The sequence below is a fragment of the Nematostella vectensis genome, chromosome 15 (genome assembly GCF_932526225.1).
Source record: "Nematostella vectensis chromosome 15, jaNemVect1.1, whole genome shotgun sequence".
Lineage (NCBI taxonomy): Eukaryota > Metazoa > Cnidaria > Anthozoa > Actiniaria > Edwardsiidae > Nematostella > Nematostella vectensis.
This window is the reverse complement of record NC_064048.1, coordinates 1,452,799-1,473,638: the sequence shown is the minus strand read 5'-3', so window position 1 is coordinate 1,473,638 and position 20,840 is coordinate 1,452,799. Positions and strand designations below refer to the sequence as shown.

Below are 20,840 nucleotides of genomic sequence, written 5' to 3'. Positions count from 1 at the left end.
CTCCATGGTACTCCTGGTATTAGTAACTACCTTCACCATGGTACTCCTGGTATTAGTAACTACCTTCACCATGGTACTCCTGGTATTAGTAACCATCTTCACCATGGTACTCCTGGTATTAGTAACCACCTTCACCATGGTACTCCTGGTATTAGTAACTACCTTCACCATGGTACTCCTGGTACTAGTAACCATCTTCACCATGGTACTCCTGGTATTAGTAACCATCTTCACCATGGTACTCCTGATATTAGTAACCATCTTCACCATGGTACTCCTGGTATTAGTTACCATCTTCACCATGGTACTCCTGGTATTAGTAACCGTCTTCTCCATGGTACTCCTGGTATTAGTAACTACCTTCACCATGGTACTCCTGGTATTAGTAACTACCTTCTCCATGGTACTCCTGGTATTAGTAACCATCTTCACCATGGTACTCCTGGTATTAGTAACCACCTTCACCATGGTACTCCTGGTATTAGTAACTACCTTCACCATGGTAGTCCTGGTACTAGTAACCATCTTCACCATGGTACTCCTGGTATTAGTAACTACCTTCACCATGGTGAATGAAGTATTAGTGCCATGATACATGAAATATTAGTACCCTTCTTTAGCATTTTGAATAAAATAAAAAGAAATCATCACCATCATCATTATTATTGTTATTATTATTGCTATTACTTACGAAAAATACTATTACTTTAATTATTTCTGTTATCACCAACATCTTTGTTACTATTGAACATTTTATACACTCAACTCTGATCAGCTAAGAGCGCTGGCTTAATTTTAAGAACCAAGCAATCTGAGGGTAATTTTCAGCTGATAGTCAGATGAATATTAATGCTACGAGCAAGTGCATCATGTATTCTCGTCCTTCGATCCCCCCTAACTTTAACTTGTCTCGACATTGATTATTGTGGATGTTACACAAACCTCATAAATTCACAAACCTCAGAATTCTTATTATCACACGGTATCATTGTCACACAAACCTCATGCAATAATTCTTATTATCACACGGTATCATTGTCACACAAACCTCATGCAATAATTCTTATTATCACACGGTATCATTGTCACACAAACCTCATGCAATAATTCTTATTATCACACGGTATCATTGTCACACAAACCTCATGCAATAATTCTTATTATCACACGGTATCATTGTCACACAAACCTCATGCAATACTTACCTACTTGTTACAGGCTATCATTGTCGCTCAGCTTGCTCTATGGAGTGGTATCAGTTATAACAAGAAACCTTACCCTGACTGGGCCGAGGCAATTGGCTGGCTAATGGCGCTTTCGTCCATGCTTTTAATTCCTCTATTCGCCATCATCGAGACTTGTAAAGCCAAAGGATACACCTGGCGTGATGTAAGTATTCCTGTATTTGCCATCATCGAGACTTGTAAGGCCGAGGGATTCAAGGGGGGGTGGTCCAAAAAGAGGTGGAATACTTATCTGGGGGGACCGGTTGGGGGTTGGTTACTAGAGGGGAGAGGGGTACCTGGGTTTGCTATACCGCTAAGAATAAATACAGTTTAAACAATCAGACATCTAATGCCTGGTTAAGTTGTTAAATGTTAAAATAAAATATCCGCTCACAAAAGTGGAAGAGGCAAGCACCATTTGCCCCTTCCCCTTCGCTGCCTTTAGCATATTCTTTCTTGATCACTCCCTCACATCCTTGAAGGCCGTTCTTTATTAAATGTCATATCCCAAATGCAAATAAATAAACACGAAACGACTGACTTAGATCATTGGGAAGTATCTTATTGTCTCTGTCTATCAGGGTGTTTCTGTTTATGTTGTTGATGATGTTGTTCAAGGCTTCTATGTCTATGTGTCACCTTAAACGTACAATATCACTTATTGTAGAAAATCCGTAGCGCCCTCAGCCCCGACATTGAAGTATTCCGAGAAGTAGAAGCCAGAGAGAAAGTGACAAAACTCAGCAAACCCATAGTCTAAAGTACCCTGAAGAGTGAACCACAGACTGAAGCATGTGCTAGTGAAACTCGATTTCATGAATTTTATGTACATAAACTTTTTGTACATATGTATTTCTCATGTTTTACCTGAATGGAAAATTGATGCAAAAGAATTTGTTCATTTTATAGCTTTTTAAAGTTATTTTATTTGCCGTATTAAAAAAAAATACGCAAACGGTCTTATAGAAACAACGTTGAACGTTTAAAATGTAAATACTTTTACCGTTTAAATAAATAAAGTTTGCTCGATATATCTTTTTGTTGGTCAATTGTGTGCAGTGGACGCAAAGCTGCGTTTCAAATGTAGTCGTTCTTCTATTAATAAACCACCCTCTGTCAAGCTACAACTTTCCCATGTCCCGCTACCACAGCTACAATTTCACGTTCCCAAATGTATAATCCCTCTTCCCCTGTCCGCCAACTGTGTACGTATTCTGAGTACAAGTATCTGACGAATCGCTGGAGAAACGAACGATCCAAGCTGGCAGCTGCCCTCGAGAATCCATGTGTCGTAGCCCGCAGTGGCTCATGGGTGACATACAAAGGCCGAATCCTGGTCTTTTTAAACCATTTGAATATGTCGGCTGACACATAAACAATAATGCTGCCTGGGATTTTCATTTATTTGATACCCATGAAGCAGGATTACGACAAATGGATTCTCCGAGTGAACCCTTCTTTTAAATATAGCTACACAGATGAAAAATTGGGTTTGTGATAGGAGGAAAAATGGGGTCTGTGATAAAAGGAAAAATGGGGTCTGTGATAAGAGGAAAAATGGGGTCTGTGATAAGAGGAAAAATGGGGTCTGTGATAGAAGGAAAAAAGGGGGTCTGTGATAGAAGGAAAAAATGGGGTCTGCGATAGAAGGAAAAATGGGGTCTATGATAGAAGGAAAAATGGGGTCTATGATAGAAGGAAAATGGGGTCTGTGATAGAAGGAAAAATGGGGTCTATGATAGGAGGAAAAATGGGGTCTGTGATAGAAGGAAAAATGGGGTCTGTGATAGGAGGAAAAATGGGGTCTTTGATAGTAGGAAAAATGGGGTCTGTGATAGAAGGAAAAATGGAGTCTGTGATAGAAGGAAAAATGGGGTCTGTGATAGGAGGAAAAATGGGGTCTGTGATAGTAGGAAAAATGGGGTCTGTGATAGAAGGAAAAATGGAGTCTGTGATAGGAGGAAAAATGGGGTCTGTGATAGAAGGAAAAATGGAGTCTGTGATAGAAGGAAAAATGGGGTCTGTGATAGGAGGAAAAATGGGGTCTGTGATAGGAGGAAAAATGGGGTCTGTGATAGAAGGAAAAATGGAGTCTGTAATAGGAGGAAAAATGGGGTCTGTGATAGGAGGAAAAATGTGGTCTGTGATAGGAGGAAAAATGTGGTCTGTGATAGAAGGAAAAATGGGGTCTGTGATAGGAGGAAAAATGGCGTCTGTGATAGGAGGAAAAATGGGGTCTGTGATAGAAGGAAAAATGGGGTCTGTGATAGGAGGAAAAATGGGGTCTGTGATAGGAGGAAAAATGGGGTCTGTGATAGAAGGAAAAATGGGGTCTGTGATAGGAGGAAAAATGGGGTCTGTGATAGAAGGAAAAACGGGCTCTGTGATAGAAGGAAAAATGGGTTCTATGATAGAAGGAAAAATGGGGTCTGTGATAGGAGGAAAAATGGGGTCTGTGATAGAAGGAAAAATGGGGTCTGTGATAGAAGGAAAAATGGGTTCTATGATAGAAGGAAAAATGGGGTCTGTGATAGAAGGAAAAATGGGGTCTGTGATAGAAGGAAAAATGGGGTCTGTGATAGAATGAAAATGGGGTCTGTGATAGAAGGAAAAATGGGGTCTATGATAGAAGGAAAAATGGGGTCTGTGATAGGAGGAAAAATGGGGTCTGTGATAGTAGGAAAAATGGGGTCTGTGATAGAAGGAAAAATGGAGTCTGTGATAGAAGGAAAAATGGGGTCTGTGATAGGAGGAAAAATGGGGTCTGTGATAGTAGGAAAAATGGGGTCTGTGATAGAAGGAAAAATGGAGTCTGTGATAGGAGGAAAAATGGGGTCTGTGATAGTAGGAAAAATGGGGTCTGTGATAGAAGGAAAAATGGAGTCTGTGATAGGAGGAAAAATGGGGTCTGTGATAGGAGGGAAAAAGGGGTCTGTGATAGGAGGAAAAATGTGGTCTGTGATAGGAGGAAAAATGGGGTCTGTGATAGGAGGAAAAATGGCGTCTGTGATAGGAAGAAAAATGGGGTCTGTGATAGGAGGAAAAATGGGGTCTGTGATAGAAGGAAAAATGGGGTCTGTGATAGGAGGAAGAATGGGGTCTGTGATAGAAGGAAAAATGGGGTCTGTGATAGAAGGAAAAATGGGTTCTATGATAGAAGGAAAAATGGGGTCTGTGATAGAAGGAAAAATGGGGTCTGTGATAGAAGGAAAATGGGGTCTGTGATAGAAGGAAAAATGGGGTCTATGATAGAAGGAAAAATGGGTTCTGTGATAGGAGGAAAAATGGGGTCTGTCATAGAAGGAAAAATGGGGTCTGTGATAGAAGGAAAAATGGGGTCTGTGATAGAAGGAAAAATGGGGTCTGTGATAGTAGGAAAAATGGGGTCTGTGATAGGAGGAAAAATAGGGTCTGTGATAGAAGGAAAAATGGAGTTTGTGATAGGAGGAAAAATGGGGTCTGTGATAGGAGGAAAAATGGGGTCTGTGATAGGAGGAAAAATGGCGTCTGTGATAGGAGGAAAAATGGGGTCTGTGATAGAAGAAAAAATGGGGTCTGTGATAGGAGGAAAAATGGGGTCTGTGATAGAAGGAAAAATGGGGTCTGTGATAGAAGGAAAAATGGGTTCTATGATAGAAGGAAAAATGGGGTCTGTGATAGAAGGAAAAATGGGGTCTGTGATAGAAGGAAAAATGGGGTCTGTGATAGGAGGAAAAATGGGGTCTGTGATAGGAGGAAAAATGTGGTCTGTGATAAGAGGAAAAATGGGCCTGTGATAGAAGGAAAAATGGGGTCTATGATCGGAGGAAAAATGGGGTCTATCATAGGAGAAAAAATGGGGTCTATCATAGAAGAAAAAATGGGGTCTGTGATAGAAGGAAAAATGGGGTCTATGATAGGAGGAAAAATGGGGTCTGTGATAGGAGATAAAATGGGGTCTATCATAGGAGAAAAAATGGGGTATATTATAGGAGGAAGAATAGGGTTTATAAAAGGAGGAAGGGCTAGGATCCTGGTTATTGCCTCCTCAATGCGCCGGTACATTTGCGTTGCACAGTTTGCTAGATAGCGGTGTTGTGGCCGTAATCCCAAACCTAGTCGTAAAGCTTTACGCTGCCATTAATATTTCAGCTTATATATCTAAAAAAGCCCGTGAGGAATCCAAAAACAAAAGAAAACAGATGGCGCTGTTCGTCGGCAAAATAGATTTTAATCTGCCTCGTACCCAGGCGCTTACTCTCCCGTTGACCCTTCCCTTGGTCCTTTGCGCCATCGCTAAGCCTTCCCATGGCTCATTGCGCTCATTGGTCTCCAATTGCTCAACAGAAATTATTACCCCTAACAGTTAAGGATGTTTGGAATTTAGGTTGTTATGCGACCTTGGTTTGCAACGCTCACGCGCGGTCTCGCAATTTAGGCGGGAAAAATCGCTTCCGGTTTGAAAATGGCGGGCTTTTCAAGGCGCGCGCGCGCGTTTGTTTACAAACTTTTCGCCGCCGGTCAAAGATTTTTCATTTTTCACCTTTTTGCAACAAGATTTTCGCTCAAATCAAAACTTCCACTCAAACAATCAATACAACCAGCGCCTGTAAACCTTTCTCCAGTATATCATCCAACATTGTTAGCGCGGTAAAACATCATTTTCCGTCTAATTGCGAGTCCCAAAACAAAACATGGCAGCGTGGAAAGCGCCGTGCACTAGATTTGTGGCTAAGAGCCGCGCCTTAAAATAGTCTTGGCCCTAGCAACCTAACTTTCGAACCTGTAGTGTGGTCGAAACAATTTCTCTTTAGCACTCTAAGCACTTTGAAAAACACATTTTCAGTTTTCCTGAATTGTGATCGTAACACCTGTTTTCAAATGAATGCGGAATCCCGGATTTAAAATGTTCTTTCATTCGACAGTCATCCAACAAGGCTAGTACTTCGTGGATGTCATAAGCATTCTCATATTATAGACGATCTCATAATCGAGTTCCTAAAATGAGTATCATACGATAGTTTTCCTTGTCCACTTTCTTTCGAGCTTTCTTCTTTTGCATTTAAGGGATCTCAGTAATTATATCGGGGGCTCATTTTTCTTTCGTATCTTAGAATACCTTTTTTTTCAATAGCTATATCTCTCTTTTGATCGAATTCCAATCGCAAAATGGCACACGACCGCACACGACCGCACTCGATCGCACATGCACGATCGCAGTGTAAGTTTTCATGTGCTATTGTGTGCGATCGAGTGCGAACATAAGCCAACCAGCCTTTTGACTAAAAGCCATTTGGTGCCTTTTCTGTATGCCGTAAGGAAAACATTCTTTTTCGCTATTTTGGTTGTCAGAAGAGGCTGACATGTAAACTTCGGTAAACAGTGTTGTAGACGTGACGCAACTATATTCTTGGTAACAGCTTCAAACCTCTTTATGATGGATTAGGGGGGGGGGGGTAGTGGTCTACAAACACATCCTTGAATAAGCCGACGCTAGACAATTTGCATATTTTAAATTAAGTCTGACAAATTCTTTTATAGACTAAACAAATTTTACGGCAGAATCAACAAACCGTAGAAAAGAAAAAAAATCAAAAGCACAGCGCCTTACAATAATACGAAGAACAAGATTCTGCTGATAAACATCGAGTGCAAAAGTAGATAAAACGGTGAACAGGTTCCCAGAATACTAGTTACGGGGTAAGGTTGACTTGTCTTATATTTCCTCGTTATTCCATGCAGGGAGAAGGGATTAACTAAGTAAGGCATTTTTTGTTTTAACCTCTAAGCTTATTACTTTCCTTCCTTAGTATATTATCTCTGCTAGGCTGCAAAGTTATCGAACCTAGCGCTTTTTTCGATTGAGGACATGAAAACGATCTTATTATTAAAGTGGGAGGTTGACTTCAATTGTTTTCATAAAGGAACCCACGGTTTTGCAAACGTTTAAGAAAAATTCCCAATAGTAGCTATACGCTATATACACGTATTTCAAAAGAAACAAGAGAGGACGAGATGTTTTATTTCAGTGTTATTAGATCAACTTCACAGGACGAAATCAAAAGAATAATTTGGAAGAAACTTCTGAGTTAATCTTTTTGTTTACGACGTCGTTAAGATTTTATCCACTTACAATACTGGGAGAATCTTTTGAGGGCGCGTGACCTTTTGCGGCCGAGGAATGGAAGCGCTCTATCCTCGAGCATGGAAAAATACTCAATTTCAGATACAAGAAAATAAATTTTCATTTCATACACCGCAAATAATTTTTCGGTCTCTTTAATAAGCCAAAAAAAAGAAAAATAATGAAATACACCATAAGCGTACCATAAACGCACATTTTTGGAGGAGGGCTTAAATCGAAAAACAAGCAAGAGATGTCCCTGCTTGAGTTGCGCTTGTGTTGCACTTGTGTTTGACCGGTTCTCACTTGTGTTGCGCTTTGTGTTTAATCGGTTCTCACTTGTGTTGCGCTTTGTGTTTAATCGGTTCTCACTTGTGTTGCGCTTTGTGTTTTATCGGTTCTCACTTGTGTTGCGCTTTGTGTTTGACCGGTTCTCACTTGTGTTGCGCTTTGTGTTTAATCGGTTCTCACTTGTGTTGCGCTTTGTGTTTTATCGGTTCTCACTTGTGTTGCGCTTTGTGTTTGACCGGTTCTCACTTGTGTTGCGCTTTGTGTTTTATCGGTTCTCACTTGTGTTGCGCTTTGTGTTTGACCGGTTCTCACTTGTGTTGCGCTTTGTGTTTTATCGGTTCTCACTTGTGTTGCGCTTTGTGTTTTATCGGTTCTCACTTGTGTTGCGCTTTGTGTTTTATCCATTCTCACTTGTATTGAGCTTGCGTTTTATCGGTTCTCACTTGTATTGCGCTTGCGCTTTATCGGTTCTCACTTGTGTTGCGCTTGTGTTTGACCGACTCTCACTTGTCTTGCACTTGTGTTTGACCGACTCTCACTTGTCTTGCACTTGTGTTTGACTGATTCTCACTTGTGTTGCGCTTGTGTTTGACCGGTTCTCACTTGTGTTGCGCTTGTGTTTGACCGACTCTCACTTGTCTTGCACTTGTGTTTGACCGATTCTCACTTGTCTTGCACTTGTGTTTGACCGATTCTCACTTGTGTTGCACTTGTGTTTGACTGATTCTCACTTGTGTTGCGCTTGTGTTTGACTGATTCTCACTTGTGTTGCGCTTGTGTTTGACCGATTCTCACTTGTGTTGCGCTTGTGTTTGACCGATTCTCACTTGTCTTGCACTTGTGTTTGACCGATTCTCACTTGTCTTGCACTTGTGTTTGACCGATTCTCACTTGTGTTGCACTTGTGTTTGACTGATTCTCACTTGTGTTGCGCTTGTATTTGACTAATTCTCACTTGTGTTGCGCTTGTGTTTGACTGATTCTCACTTGTGTTGCGCTTGTGTTTGACTGATTCTCACTCGTGTAGTGCCTTGTGTTTGACCGATTATCACTTGTGTGTTGCTCTTGACCCATTCTCACTTGTGTTGTGCTCTGGTTCAACCGGTATTGTGTTGCCCTTGGCTTTCGTTCGACCTTTTCTCACTGGTGTTGTGCTTTTTGTATGTTTGCTTCGAAATTGCCATCCACGATTGAAGTGTGAAGCTTCATTGACGATATTTGATAAAAACAGGGTCGTAATTACTGGGGGGGGGGGGGGGGGGGGGGTGAAAAGGAACAATACAGGGACATTAAAAAAACTTGGCGACACTGACTCCCCTTCTTGTCATTTACTTGATATTTCAGGAAAAACTGGCGAGGGGTGGAGGGAGGGTGTCCACGGCCCCTAAAACCGTTACGGCTCAGTTACTTGAATTATCCGATGGAAAAGAATGCTTTCTATGAATCGCAAAATGGGCTTGATATCATAATAATTATTAATTTATTTTTGCTTTTATACATACAGCATTGTATGGCGTGCGGTGTGCAACAGGGAGAGGGGCACACAATCAGCGATGCATTTGACGAACACCGAGAACATCATGCTTATAGCTGGGTCTGGATTAGAGAAAAACCGTTTTATAAAGAGAAATATCAGTAATGCAGGAAGACCAAAAGTGTTTCGTCCACCGAAACAGGACGTGCTGGACTTTGACAGATTACTTGGACGGAAACGCACGAGCAGAAAATTTATACCATTGGGAGGAAAATCTAAGCACTTAGGAAAAAGTCAAGATGACTTGAAGACGTTAAATATTCTTCCAAAATTACAAACATTAGATCTAACAGACGAAGCTGGTGACGTAAACGAGAGAATAGTCAACAATTATGTGAAAACTTGCAGAGGACAAACCGACTCTTGCGGAAAGTTCATTAAAAACATGACACAGGGAAAGGAATACACAACGAGTATTCTGGACGGCCACAAAATGACATTACGCCAGTTGAGGGAGATCTGGAACGAGGTGCCTTCATTTCTTAGTGTCCGTGCAGCGGAACTCAAGTCTAAGTACGGAATACTCACTGAGGGGGGGAGGGAGGGGGAAGACATTGATGAAGTTTCTATAGAGATTGTCAAGAAATGTAACGATCCAGGGGTGGTACTCCCCGTTATCAGGGGAGGGGAGGGTGATGGGCTGTGGACAGTTAGGGAGTGAAGATAGGGTCCAATGTCAGTACATCCCTATTCACTCCCCTCCCCCCCCCCCCCCCCCCCCCCCCGTGATGACCAGCTTAAGCCTAGTTTTCACTAGTGACGCCAGCACAGGCCCCAGGGTTTGTTTCCAGTGAATAAGAGAATGAGCTTTCTCTATAAACTTCTCCTCAAATCTGGTCGCAAACTTTGTTTGAGGTTTGAGGTCGGAATGTGATTGGTTTCTCTTCGCACAACCAAGTGCAAGTGCAAGGAAAAAAAGCAATTTTGATATCTTGCGTTTGCGTCAGTACAGAACCGTGGATGTCAGAGGCTACTCGTTTCCAGGCTCCAAAAAATACGCCAACCCCGCCCGCCCTCCCGTCGGTATTCTTCCATTGAGCTTTCGGGTCCTTGCAGGTTCTAGGCGACGACACAAGCATCTCTTGTGGCCAGGAAGCATTAGTAAGGCATTCTTCAAGAATTTATTGCCCTTGATGCCCTATGCGCTTTTTGTAAGAAAACCATAAAAATTTGTGCTGTTTAAACATTCGAAACATCATTGAAATCGGTGTGCTGGTTTTCAATGTCGTGGCTGCTTTTTAATAAACGTCCGTCTGCAAAATTGCGGTCCACCACATGCCTTGCCTTGAAGGATGTTCTCCCATAAATGGTGAGGGGAAGGAGGGATGGTTCCCGCCATCTTGCTCTCTGGGTTTTTTAATTCAAACGCGTGAAATAAGAAAAGGTCAAGGCTTTTCCAAACACATTGAGGTGGCGTATAATCATGCTTAGGGCAAGAGGCCTTGATATTGCTGAAAACTGTCAATAAGTTAATGCTCTGTGGACAAGATTATTCGTCTATACTCACTGACGAGGGACGGGAACGACCCCCCGAGGCACAAACCAAAGCAAAAACACAGGTAAAGCATAAACAGTCCTTTCTCTCTCGAAAGTATTCGGCTATTTCAGCAATATCAAGGCCTCTTGCCTTGAACCCAGAGAGCAAGATGGCGGTCGTAAGCTAGAAGACGGCCATATGTCACCATAGAAAAGTTAGCAAAAACGAGTTTGGAGCTTGCATTTTTTTTGCGAGAGCGCGCGTGTTACTGGAAAGCGCTGTAAAAAAAATATAGGACAGGAACTACCAAGCGAAAAATACAAGACCTTGAATGGTTAGGGTTAAAAGGGCGTAAGGTTTTCTTGTTAAACCACCCTTCAGCAGCGCCGTTTTACCCATTCAGGACCCTCACATTACGCTCAGATTAGGTAGCTTTAGCGAGTTTTCTCAGTAAGCGCGGAGAGTGCGTTGCAAAGCAAGGTACATTTTAGCAACAATGTTTTTTCCTGCCATATGCTATGCCAATTTTCCTAAACGATAAGCCCCGTCTACTGAGAGAACTCGCTAAAGCTACCGTAATCTGAGCTACTCGCCCAGGGCGCGCAAACAGTCCCCAACGCGCCAGCAGAAACGTGCCCAACTAGCAGTACAGGGATATCGTGGTTTAGAATTTATTTCTTCAAACTCTGTTCCTCCTGCCGTTGCATATCAAAGGTTTCGAATTTCGTCTTCTACGAATTACCGAAGTAAGTGGTAATATGACGGAAGTGAATAACTAGGTTATCTTTTTCGCGCTAGCCAATCATATTGCTGGGACGTATATTAGGGAAATTCCAGCAACGACCCCGAGTCGCCTTCATAGCGCAAGCTCATTCATTACAAAATCTCCTATGATAAATTATATCCCTAAATGTTCATAGGATAAGCTGTAAGCCTACAGACGATAGAGAAAGGTACGTCGTAATGCGATTTGCTGGTGGACTGTTAACTTAATGGCCACATTTAAAATCATTTGAAATACGCGTCAAATTATGCTTTCTAACGATCAGCATGTGCTGACTCACCAACACGGCGTTTTTGAGAGAGGAAGGCTCTACGTACCGAGACCTTTCCAAATGTTTTTCTGTAGAATTTGTATAAGTATATCATTTTCTATATCTGAAAGCTAACGGGAAAGTTGGCAGTAGGTTTATTTCGCGGATGTGTTATCCGGTATTCGGATAACCCGATTAGATGAAAACTCTTAATCCGTTACCTGACTTTCAAGAAGAAAAGTAAAGACGCTGTTTTTATACGGGGCAACTAAGCATTCTCAAATGCATTGCGATAATGTGGTTATCGTCATTGCGAATACCATACATCTACCAGAAGGTTTCTTTAGATCAACTAACTGGTCGAAAATAGCGTCACATAGCATCATGATGGGGGTGGGATGCCCCCTTGAAACTTAACAAAATAAAACCCCGGGGATAAATCAAAACTTGAATACATATATTTTTTTAGCAGGTCTAATTTTCAGTTGAGACTGGGCCGTTCTTTTCGATCATTTTAAGGCTGATACCCAATGAACTGTTATCAAAACTAACACTAATAATATCTAATATTTCAGGTAATTTTGGACACAATTTGATTGTGTTTTTTTTTAAACAAATCACACATACGTGGCGTATGTTTGTAAAGTCGCGTTCCTTAGTTATCTGGCAAACAAACGGGTAAACATGCTAAGGGAATACAATAATAAAGTATTTGCACTGGATTAATTATTTCTAGAGGAACAAGCAAGTGATTGTCAGTCAGGCTTTGCTCGTTACGTTTTGTCAAGAACACAAATCCTTGTGTAACTAAGTCCTTGTAAGCTTGTGGTATTGTCTCGCTACAAAAGGTTGAGCCTATTAGGTATCGAATCGAAAAAATCAGTATCATAGATCAAGGTGAGATCCAAAAAGCACAATTTCACCGGGAGCCTTACGCATACAGTTTCTAAACTTTTGGAGAAAACAAAGCCTAGGGAAGGTAAGAATTACAGTTCTGAATAAGTAAGAACGAGGAAACGATACAAACATTTCAATAATAATCCAGTATTGTGTAGATCACGGTGTTTATCTGTTTTCAAGGAATCAAACAGTTTCTACGCACATAATCAATAGTTTTTTAAGCCACATTATTAGCACCCATAAGAACGTACAGCCGTAAAGAAAAACGGTTTTCAATCACTGCACATGTCTGAATAAGGTGGAATAGGGAAGGGAATCGGTGCCCTCAGCCAAAGAGTACTTTCTGGCGGGTGTAGCTATACCTCCACTACAACTTTGTACAAGTTTTATTCAAGCTAGCTTCTGGACGTGATAGTATAACAGTGGAGATCTTCGTACAACTTTGTACAAGTTTTATTCAAGCTAGCTTCTGGACGTGATAGTATAACAGTGGAGATCTTCGTACAACTTTGTACAAGTTTTATTCAAGCTAGCTTCTGGACGTGATAGTATAACAGTGGAGATCTTCGTACAACTTTGTACAAGTTTTATTCAAGCTAGCTTCTGGACGTGATAGTATAACAGTGGAGATCTTCGTACAACTTTATACAATACAAGCTAGCCACTTTAATATTCTTTATACTGTAATAAACTACTCCCCTATACAATAGTATAAGGTAGCTTACGCTAATACTGGGGAGGGCACCGTCAGTTTACAGCCGGCGGAGATGCGGAGGCACCTTTAGTTGGAGGTGATAGTATAACAGTGGAGATCATCGGGAGAAATCCTGACTGGCTTGTCTGGCTTTACCCGTTTGTCTGGTCAAGAACACAATTCCTGGTATATTTAAAGTCCTTTCATGCTTGAGCTACCTCAGGTTTGGAAAACCGACATAGGGCCCCCTACCCCACCCCCCTCTTCCAAAAAAATAGCTGTGTACTGGCCTTGTATCTTACTTAATTATATTTTTATTCCATTTATTTTCAGAATCACTCATCTTCTGTTGGTATCAGTGTAATTATCAGAGATAATTACTTCGTCTGACAAGTGAATCTAAAGGCCATCTAACAATACACAATTTAGTACACCACATCTTCACAAAAAGGAACAAGCACAGGATAATACACACTGAATCGAAAGACGTGCAGAAACAAGGATATAAAAAAGTGAATTTTGAAATATACGCTTAAGTGCCCGCGATACAAGATGCCAGTGGTTGAACTGTGGGAGCGCGTGTCATTCATCTTCGTGTTTGTGATAGCGGGGATCATCTGCGCAACCGTAGGCGCCTTAGTGATGTGCGTTCTGCTGCCTCGTGAGAGAGTGCGGAGGTGCTTGGGCCGGTGCTTCTACGGTGAATGGCAGATGGAGGCCTGGTATCTAAGAAAGCTTAGCGAGAGGCGGAAAATTGAGCCCGGGGAGCTACCTCAGCGGAATCGATATTTTCAAGGAGAATTAGAGCTATAAAAACGTGTAGATATATAGAACGCTATCTTGGATGTTCACCTAATGTTATGGCCAAATTCGTTGTTGCGCGATCTCCCAGAATCCAAAATTCCTTTCTTCGTTTGGGAATAACGCGTAGTGAATCAAACCAAACAATCAAAACCAGACAAACCGCCCCCAACAAATCTGACTACGCGCTATTCCCAAACGAGAAATGTATTTTGGATTTATCGAGGTCGCGCAACAACGAACTTGGCTGTAAATTGCCGGTTGCAGTGTTCTTTTCCGAATTGGAAAATAGTTTATTAAGATAGTTATATTGTTATTTTGGTTGTTTAGTGGCTCACGCCATCGTCTGCTTATCCTGACCGCTTATGGAGTTTCCAGTGGGCTAAACTAAGGTCGGAATATTTGATTATTTAAATGAACGAGTTCGACGAAAGAGGGGATATAAAAACTATTTGAGGATTCTTCTCTCCTGTAAAGGCGAGTGGTCGAGTAAGTCGAAAACCACGGGGAAACCATGCGGCCTCCTTAAACAGTTACAGTCCGTACATCCGACATGCGTCACAATGTTTTTTGTTTTTGTTTTTAATATTCAATGCATTTTTTTCGAAATCTAACTTTCCCTGTACAATTTGATACTTTAAAAATATAATTGAGCCGTTTTAGTTGTAGAATGGATAGAAATTCAACGTGATTCAATTCATTTCATTTTTCATAGGGTGTCATCGCGTCACACAGGTCGGATCGACGGGCTTTAAATGAATGTCATGTGGCTTCAAGTTTTTACTAAATCATGATTTCGCGGGAGTCTATGACTTTTTTCTCGTAATATTGGAATCCTTGTCTTTTCTGTAGCAAGTCTGGAATATTTTGCGCCGTCTGGCTGTTTAACTCACATACGTAGAAACGCTTACTGTAGTTGAATGAAAAGCAATGCGCGCGCAGAAGGCAGTACACAAAGCATTGTGTCTTGTCCGTGACGTCACTGAACTTCTTGATCACGTGACCTAACAGGGCCGTGTCGCGTGGCGCATGTGGGGTGTAGACTATGGGCCGCTCGTCTGAAAAATGATAATCAAGAAAAATATAAAATACATGTCCTTTTTTAAAATATACTCGACATGGCAAATAATCTATTCACTCGACCCAGGGCGCCGAGGCTGGCGGAGGGGAAGGGAGCGGCAGAGAAGGGGATGGGGGTGGGGGGGAGGGAGCTGGAAGATGGCTTTCTCTTCTCCCCCCCCCCCCCCCCGCAGCCTCGTTGCCGTGTCTTGTTACACTGACCTTGACATGCTAGTTATGATTGTATCACGGGCTGTAGGATAGTTTGACTCCGAAATAATTTGACTCCGAAATGAAGGCTAATGCCTTGTTAGTGTCAAATGAAGCACGTATCCCTACTTCAACTGGATGTATTTGCCTTGGTTTCGCTCCTACAGTGAACTCGTCCCTACGCGCTTGCGACTTTTCAAACGACGCGCTGTGTAACCGCAGCAGCCACCTGGTAAATGAGTAACTCGACCCCCAGCGTCGCGTTTTTCTCGCTGTAGGAGAAGTTACGTTCTTTATTCAACAATAGCAAGACATTAAACCTCATTTTGTAGTCAAATTATCCCATAGCCCGTGATTATATGTGTCTTTTTAGACCTATTTTCAAATCTATGCGAAATCCCGGGTTTCCAGTTCTGTAATTCGACATAATTTTTCGACAAGGCTAGTACTTCGTGGGTGTCATAACCAATATCAAATTTAAAACGATTTTCAATCGAGTTCATAACATCGAACAAGTACTTGCCTTGTCGAATGATTATGTCGAATGGCAGAATTAAAAACCCGGGATTCCGCATAGATTTGAAAATAGGTGTAAGGGGGTCGCCTCTGGTGGATGGGATGTTTGAAAGGAGACAAATCAAAACATACTCAATATATAAGCCCAGTATATAGTATACTATTGCGCTCCATAACGCAAGGACAAAGAAGCTGATTGATAGAAGACAATCTGAACTCAAGTCTTTTTATTCACTATAGCCCACCTGAGATATCCCGCACACTGCACATGTTTGTCTTCGTTTCCATGGTGACGTTAGCCTTGTCAAATCTGTACACGTAATGGCCGTGACATCGGCGGATATGAGCCTGCAATTTTGTATAACAGCGGTTGCCATTTTTACTAAGACAGAGAGTCCGCTCGACCACTCCGTCTGAGATCCCCGGATGTTGGCCGTCCATCCAAATAGAATGCTGGGCCAGACAGCGACCTCCCAGTGGAGAAATCTGTCAAGAGTGTTTGTATACATGAGCGGAGTAAAAAAACTCGCGTTTCCCTGTCATAAAGTTTTGTCATGATTTAAAATATTTTATCTTAAAATACGCACCTTATTAGGCACCAGCCAAATAAAAATCTGGAAACAGGACCCGTTGATTTATCAGTACAAAAGGGACTGTTTAACGTTAAAATGCCGTATGGACTAAAAGTGGTAAATCTTTTATGATAAAATATATTTCTATTAATATTTACATTTTTTACATTTGTTCCAAGAGATAGTCTGGAAACATCAAGATAAAAAGGTTAAACATGTTGAAATTCGCCTGGTGAAGAGTAGTCCCTCTGCAGAGCCAGCACTCGGCTTTTAGGAAGAACTCGCTCCGGCTTTTAGCCGCAAAACAAACGATAAGCATCCAATCTGGCACATACGAATCAGCCAGAGCTATCTTGTCAGAAAGGGCTTATTTCTATTGAGTCTATTTTCTTCTCGTTTTCTGGCGTGACGGCCACAGTCATTTCTGTGCTTGTTTTGGAGCGCAAGTCGCTTATTATTGATGGGCGTAGACGTATACGGTTTGATGCTTGCCCGCTACACTTACTTTCAGCGGATGCCCCTTGAAGTCCATGAGCGCATACCACCGGGTGACGTCATAGGTGGAGTCAGCAACACCCTCTGCTGCGTTGGGGCTGTACAGCGGTAAATCGCCTCGCGTATCTTGTTTCAAAGTCCCGTATGTCGTACACATTGTGTATTCGTCTAAAACGGAATGCTGGGTAAATTATTAGATAGAAAAATATGTCGATTGGAGAGTTACTCCCACTTTCTGATGTAAAATAAAAAATCGGAGTTATTGCTCTAAACCAAAAAAAAGACAACATCATATTAAAAAATACTTTAAATCATCTCAAAATATATATAAGGCTTACCATTCAAAGCCACTGCTAATTGTAACTGCAAAATAGAAGATAAATGATAATTAGTGCGGAACTCCGCGTGACGATGTCCACAGGACTTACCGTGAAAAAATCTACGTTTATTATATTATAACAAATACCACATATCAATAATTATTTGCCTCAGATGATGAACCATTAAAAAAGAAGAAAAAATGAAAAAAAAGGAAGAGTGAGCCTCGTGCCACTAACCTGAGAAATTACAGTCAATATCAGAAGAAACGGTATCATTTTGAAATCCTTCGTGGCACACTTTTTAGAGTGTTTGCAATAAATCTACTTCATCAAAACAAACCACTCATACCACAGTCATCTTATTATCAATTGGCGCCGGGCCTCAGGCAAAACAATACAAGCCAATGCTCTGAACAAATCTGACGTCAGAAGGTGGTTTTGGTAGGCTAAAACAAACAATTTTTGGCAACAATTTCAACGAGAAAAGTCCTGCTAGAGAACTAAAGACATTTGCATTATCAAAATTATATATATATATATATATATTTGACATTTCAATTTCAATTTGTAAAAGCATATTATTTGATAAGAAAAACTATCGGTTTCTCATAGAAGTTTCTAGCATTTGAATCTCGTATTATTCTTCCAATATATTTGGATTTTGGGTTCCTGGATAAAACATCTGTGATAGGTGATGTTTTTAAAAAAAGAAGTTTTTTTCTGGTTTCCTTTCGTCTATGGCAGAACGTCCAGTTAACCGTGGCCCACTGAAAATCTTGGTGCATTGGGTACACAGGGTACTCTAAAAAGTGCATTCTGTAGCATTAGATATTGATCTATATTTTCCCAAGTTCTATTGCAATCCCCGCATCCCCGTGGAAAAAGCCAAGTTTAGATCTTTGTGGCTACCATTTTATTCGCTTTAGATATTTATTTATTAAGAAATTTACTGATAGCAAATTATATGTAACTTTATGTTTGGGACAGGTTTAACAAATCCGAGTTCCGAAATGTAGCATTTCATAAAAAAAGCAAACTTCCCAAATCACAATCTCGACACGGCCATGATACAATACGTGGATTGTTTTCAGACAAGGAGAGTTACAGTACTCAAAGACTATACAAATAAAATATTTGGGTTCACTACAATTAAGCCAGTGCAAAACAAACTTTGATCATTAAAAATTGATGAATGAAAGTACTCCTGCCGTCTGTACGATAAAATGGTAATTTTAAATAGCCTTACGACGAGGAGACAGCGACGTGGCGAAAATAAGAAATTTACGGTAAATTAAAAGCAAGTTTCAAGAATGTTAAAACTTTTACACTTGGATTGTTATTTCTCAAGGCTATAACCTTTCTATGTCGTTAACATTTGTTGACCGCTATAACAAGCATTCTATTCTTGGGTTATTCTTTCACCTCGTTATTTCTGAATACGGTTTCCCTAATTATCGCATTTGCAATTCAGTTTAATCATTTCTTTCTGCTTGAGCTATGAGGCTCGATAATGAGAGGAGAATGTATAGTTTTAACACCCACAAAAAAGGAAGCAAAACAATTAAAATACCCTCCGGATAAATTTGAGTCAACTGGTCAACGTTCAGTATCGCAAAACAGCAACTGAGGATAGACATCAAGGTAAGAAAGCAAAGGTAAGCTCACTGTCAAAATCGGATCCATTCATATCTGATGGTATTACATACTTCGAGTTGGTGGCAGACTTCAAAGGGCTGATCTTTCAGGATGAAAGAAGCACCCTGTCTCGTGACAACACCTTTTATGCGTAATGCATAATAAGTTAGGTCACGCACGGTCACACAAGCTGGGTCACGCAAGCTAGATCACGCACGGTCACGCAGGAATGAGTCACGCACGCGTTACTGGTTACTTGATGTAAACCTCTACAAGTGCGTCGTCTGCAGCCACATTCATTCACTGTACGTGAACACAACATGGTGGATGCCTATCTCCCGACTCTTTTACGTGCATAAGGGCACCTGCTCCTGCGAACAACGACAAATACGTCAACGTAAAAAAAACGTTATTAATGCTCTTGTTAGACCCCCAGGCCCGTTATGTTAGGTTGGGTTTTTTTGAGGTTTGACAAGTGGACACGACATGTTTAAAGGAAGTTATCTTAATGATAGTAGAAAGCGACAAAAAAGTGTGCTGTTTGTTTAAATGTGATTTTTGTTTGGGTGTGATGTTTATTTGTGACTATTATCAATTTGTTTGCGAGTTATCTTATGAAATTTGCAATTCCCCCTCCCCCACGCTGCCATGATTTTTAAGAACAGGCATTCTGTCACAAACACCCCTCCCCCTCCCCCACGCAACCCGCAACCGGCAGCAGTGAAAATGCCACTTTAATTTTTAAACAAAAACAATGAACTATTAAGGGTCTGACTGATGCTCTTTAAGAAAGTCCAAGCAGTAACATTGAGAATGTCCATGCCTCCCCTGGCACTAAATGAATCTGAGCATTATAGAAGCTTAAAGGCACTGTTCTGCTGTAAGGACAGAAAGCTGCTCTACATTTGAAACGCTGGATACACAATAAGCATCTATTTATTGAAGATATACCATAATACATCCAACAAAACATCCCTACATCACAGACCACCCAAATACATAATGCTAATCGTACCAAAAAAGATTTTTTCTCCTTTGTACATAATTTGAAATGGGAAGAACATCAAAAATTGTCATTTTGGTAATTGTTGCTCGAAATTAAAAAAAGTTGCTTCGTTGCCGACTCAGTACCAACGTACTCCGTCAACATTGCAATCCTCTTCGTCATATGAACAACAAATCGCGGTCGCCATTGGTCACCCCTTATGCACTGAGTGGATAGTACTGCTAGGGGGGGGGGAGAGGCTGGTCTATCCCACAAAAAGCGGTACCGTAAGGCAAAAAAGCCCGGATTTCTGATGTTATTGAGGAGACTGGAAAAGACAATGCCGCCGAGGTGATCCTATCATTCAACTCTCAATAAGAAAAGTAAATCACAGGACACGGAAATCATGAATAACAAAAGTGGAAAAGTTTGTAGGTTCGCAACATATGCAATGTTGCGATCACACTAGAATTTCCATTTTGAAGTGCTACGTACGTGGAATATATCCCTGTTTTAAATGCGTAATAGAAAACCCTAAAAGCATGTCCACCTACGCAAAGCCGATACGAACTGATCTTCATGCTTCGCATGTTTTTCTTGACCTCTGTCTTTGGCAGTGAATGCCTCTGTCATCTTTGTCTGATTTTAATCTGTTTTAAAATTAGTAACATCAGCCATTGCACATTAGGATCACGCGATTAGCCAGTCGTTTTATATAAATATAGAGCATTGTTAAACTTACTTGAAGGAAAAAACTCTCATGAATTCAATTAAGCACTAAACTTTTAGTGCGCGTGTAACTTAATGTTTCTGACAAGTCAACAATTACATAAATAGTGTTTTCTATTGGCATTTCCGGGGCCTTTGTATTTCGTGTCTTGCTCAAATCAAAAAAGGAACTCATGTCACCTACTTGTATGGTTTTCGAGAGTGCATTGGTAACTTATCGAATAGCTCGTAGATTATTCGCCGGAATGAATTTGTGGAG

General features: G+C 41.0%; 4 protein-coding genes and 1 long non-coding RNA gene across 8 annotated transcripts in view; 4 read left to right on the top strand and 1 right to left on the bottom strand.

The window, feature by feature from the left end:
- Positions 1–2,257, top strand: part of LOC5508257 (sodium- and chloride-dependent GABA transporter 1) — a 35,291-nt gene extending 33,034 nt beyond the window's left edge. Inside the window, exons 13-14 of the mRNA XM_048722932.1 lie at positions 1,219–1,389; positions 1,894–2,257. Of these exons, the coding sequence (XP_048578889.1) occupies positions 1,219–1,389; positions 1,894–1,986 (264 nt within the window). The 3' untranslated portion in view covers positions 1,987–2,257. The remainder of the gene's footprint in view (positions 1–1,218; positions 1,390–1,893) is intronic.
- Positions 2,258–2,952: 695 nt separating this feature from the next.
- LOC125560729 (harpin HrpN-like) lies at positions 2,953–3,813 on the top strand. The gene has a single exon (XM_048723053.1). It carries the CDS (start codon positions 2,953–2,955, stop codon positions 3,811–3,813), a length of 861 nt encoding a protein of 286 aa, XP_048579010.1.
- Positions 3,814–3,815: 2 nt separating this feature from the next.
- LOC125560727 (antho-RFamide neuropeptides type 1-like) lies at positions 3,816–4,451 on the top strand. Its single transcript, XM_048723052.1, has one exon. It carries the CDS (start codon positions 3,816–3,818, stop codon positions 4,449–4,451), a length of 636 nt encoding a protein of 211 aa, XP_048579009.1.
- A 2,268-nt stretch (positions 4,452–6,719) lies between these two features.
- On the top strand, positions 6,720–15,186 carry LOC116615444. 2 transcript variants are annotated; one of them, XR_007306795.1, is made up of 3 exons: positions 6,720–6,905; positions 9,125–10,463; positions 13,593–15,186. It is a non-coding gene; the product is annotated as an uncharacterized LOC116615444 (long non-coding RNA). The 2 variants fall into 2 exon arrangements; XR_004294931.2 differs by lacking the exons at positions 6,720–6,905; positions 9,125–10,463 and adding an exon at positions 11,591–12,644.
- Positions 13,001–19,200, bottom strand: LOC116615443 (oncoprotein-induced transcript 3 protein). 3 transcript variants are annotated; one of them, XM_048722946.1, is made up of 5 exons: positions 18,939–19,200; positions 17,251–17,275; positions 16,923–17,093; positions 16,091–16,331; positions 13,001–15,118 (listed from the first exon to the last, which is right to left on the bottom strand). In XM_048722946.1, exons 2-5 carry the CDS (start codon positions 17,251–17,253, stop codon positions 14,844–14,846), a joined length of 690 nt encoding a protein of 229 aa, XP_048578903.1. In that variant the 5' UTR covers positions 17,254–17,275; positions 18,939–19,200; the 3' UTR covers positions 13,001–14,843. The 3 variants fall into 3 exon arrangements, with proteins under 3 accessions (XP_048578903.1, XP_032232955.1, XP_032232954.2); XM_032377064.2 differs by having other exon boundaries at positions 16,923–17,080; positions 18,939–19,199; XM_032377063.2 differs by lacking the exon at positions 18,939–19,200 and adding an exon at positions 17,470–17,692 and having other exon boundaries at positions 16,923–17,080.
- Between the last annotated feature and the right edge of the window lie 1,640 nt (positions 19,201–20,840).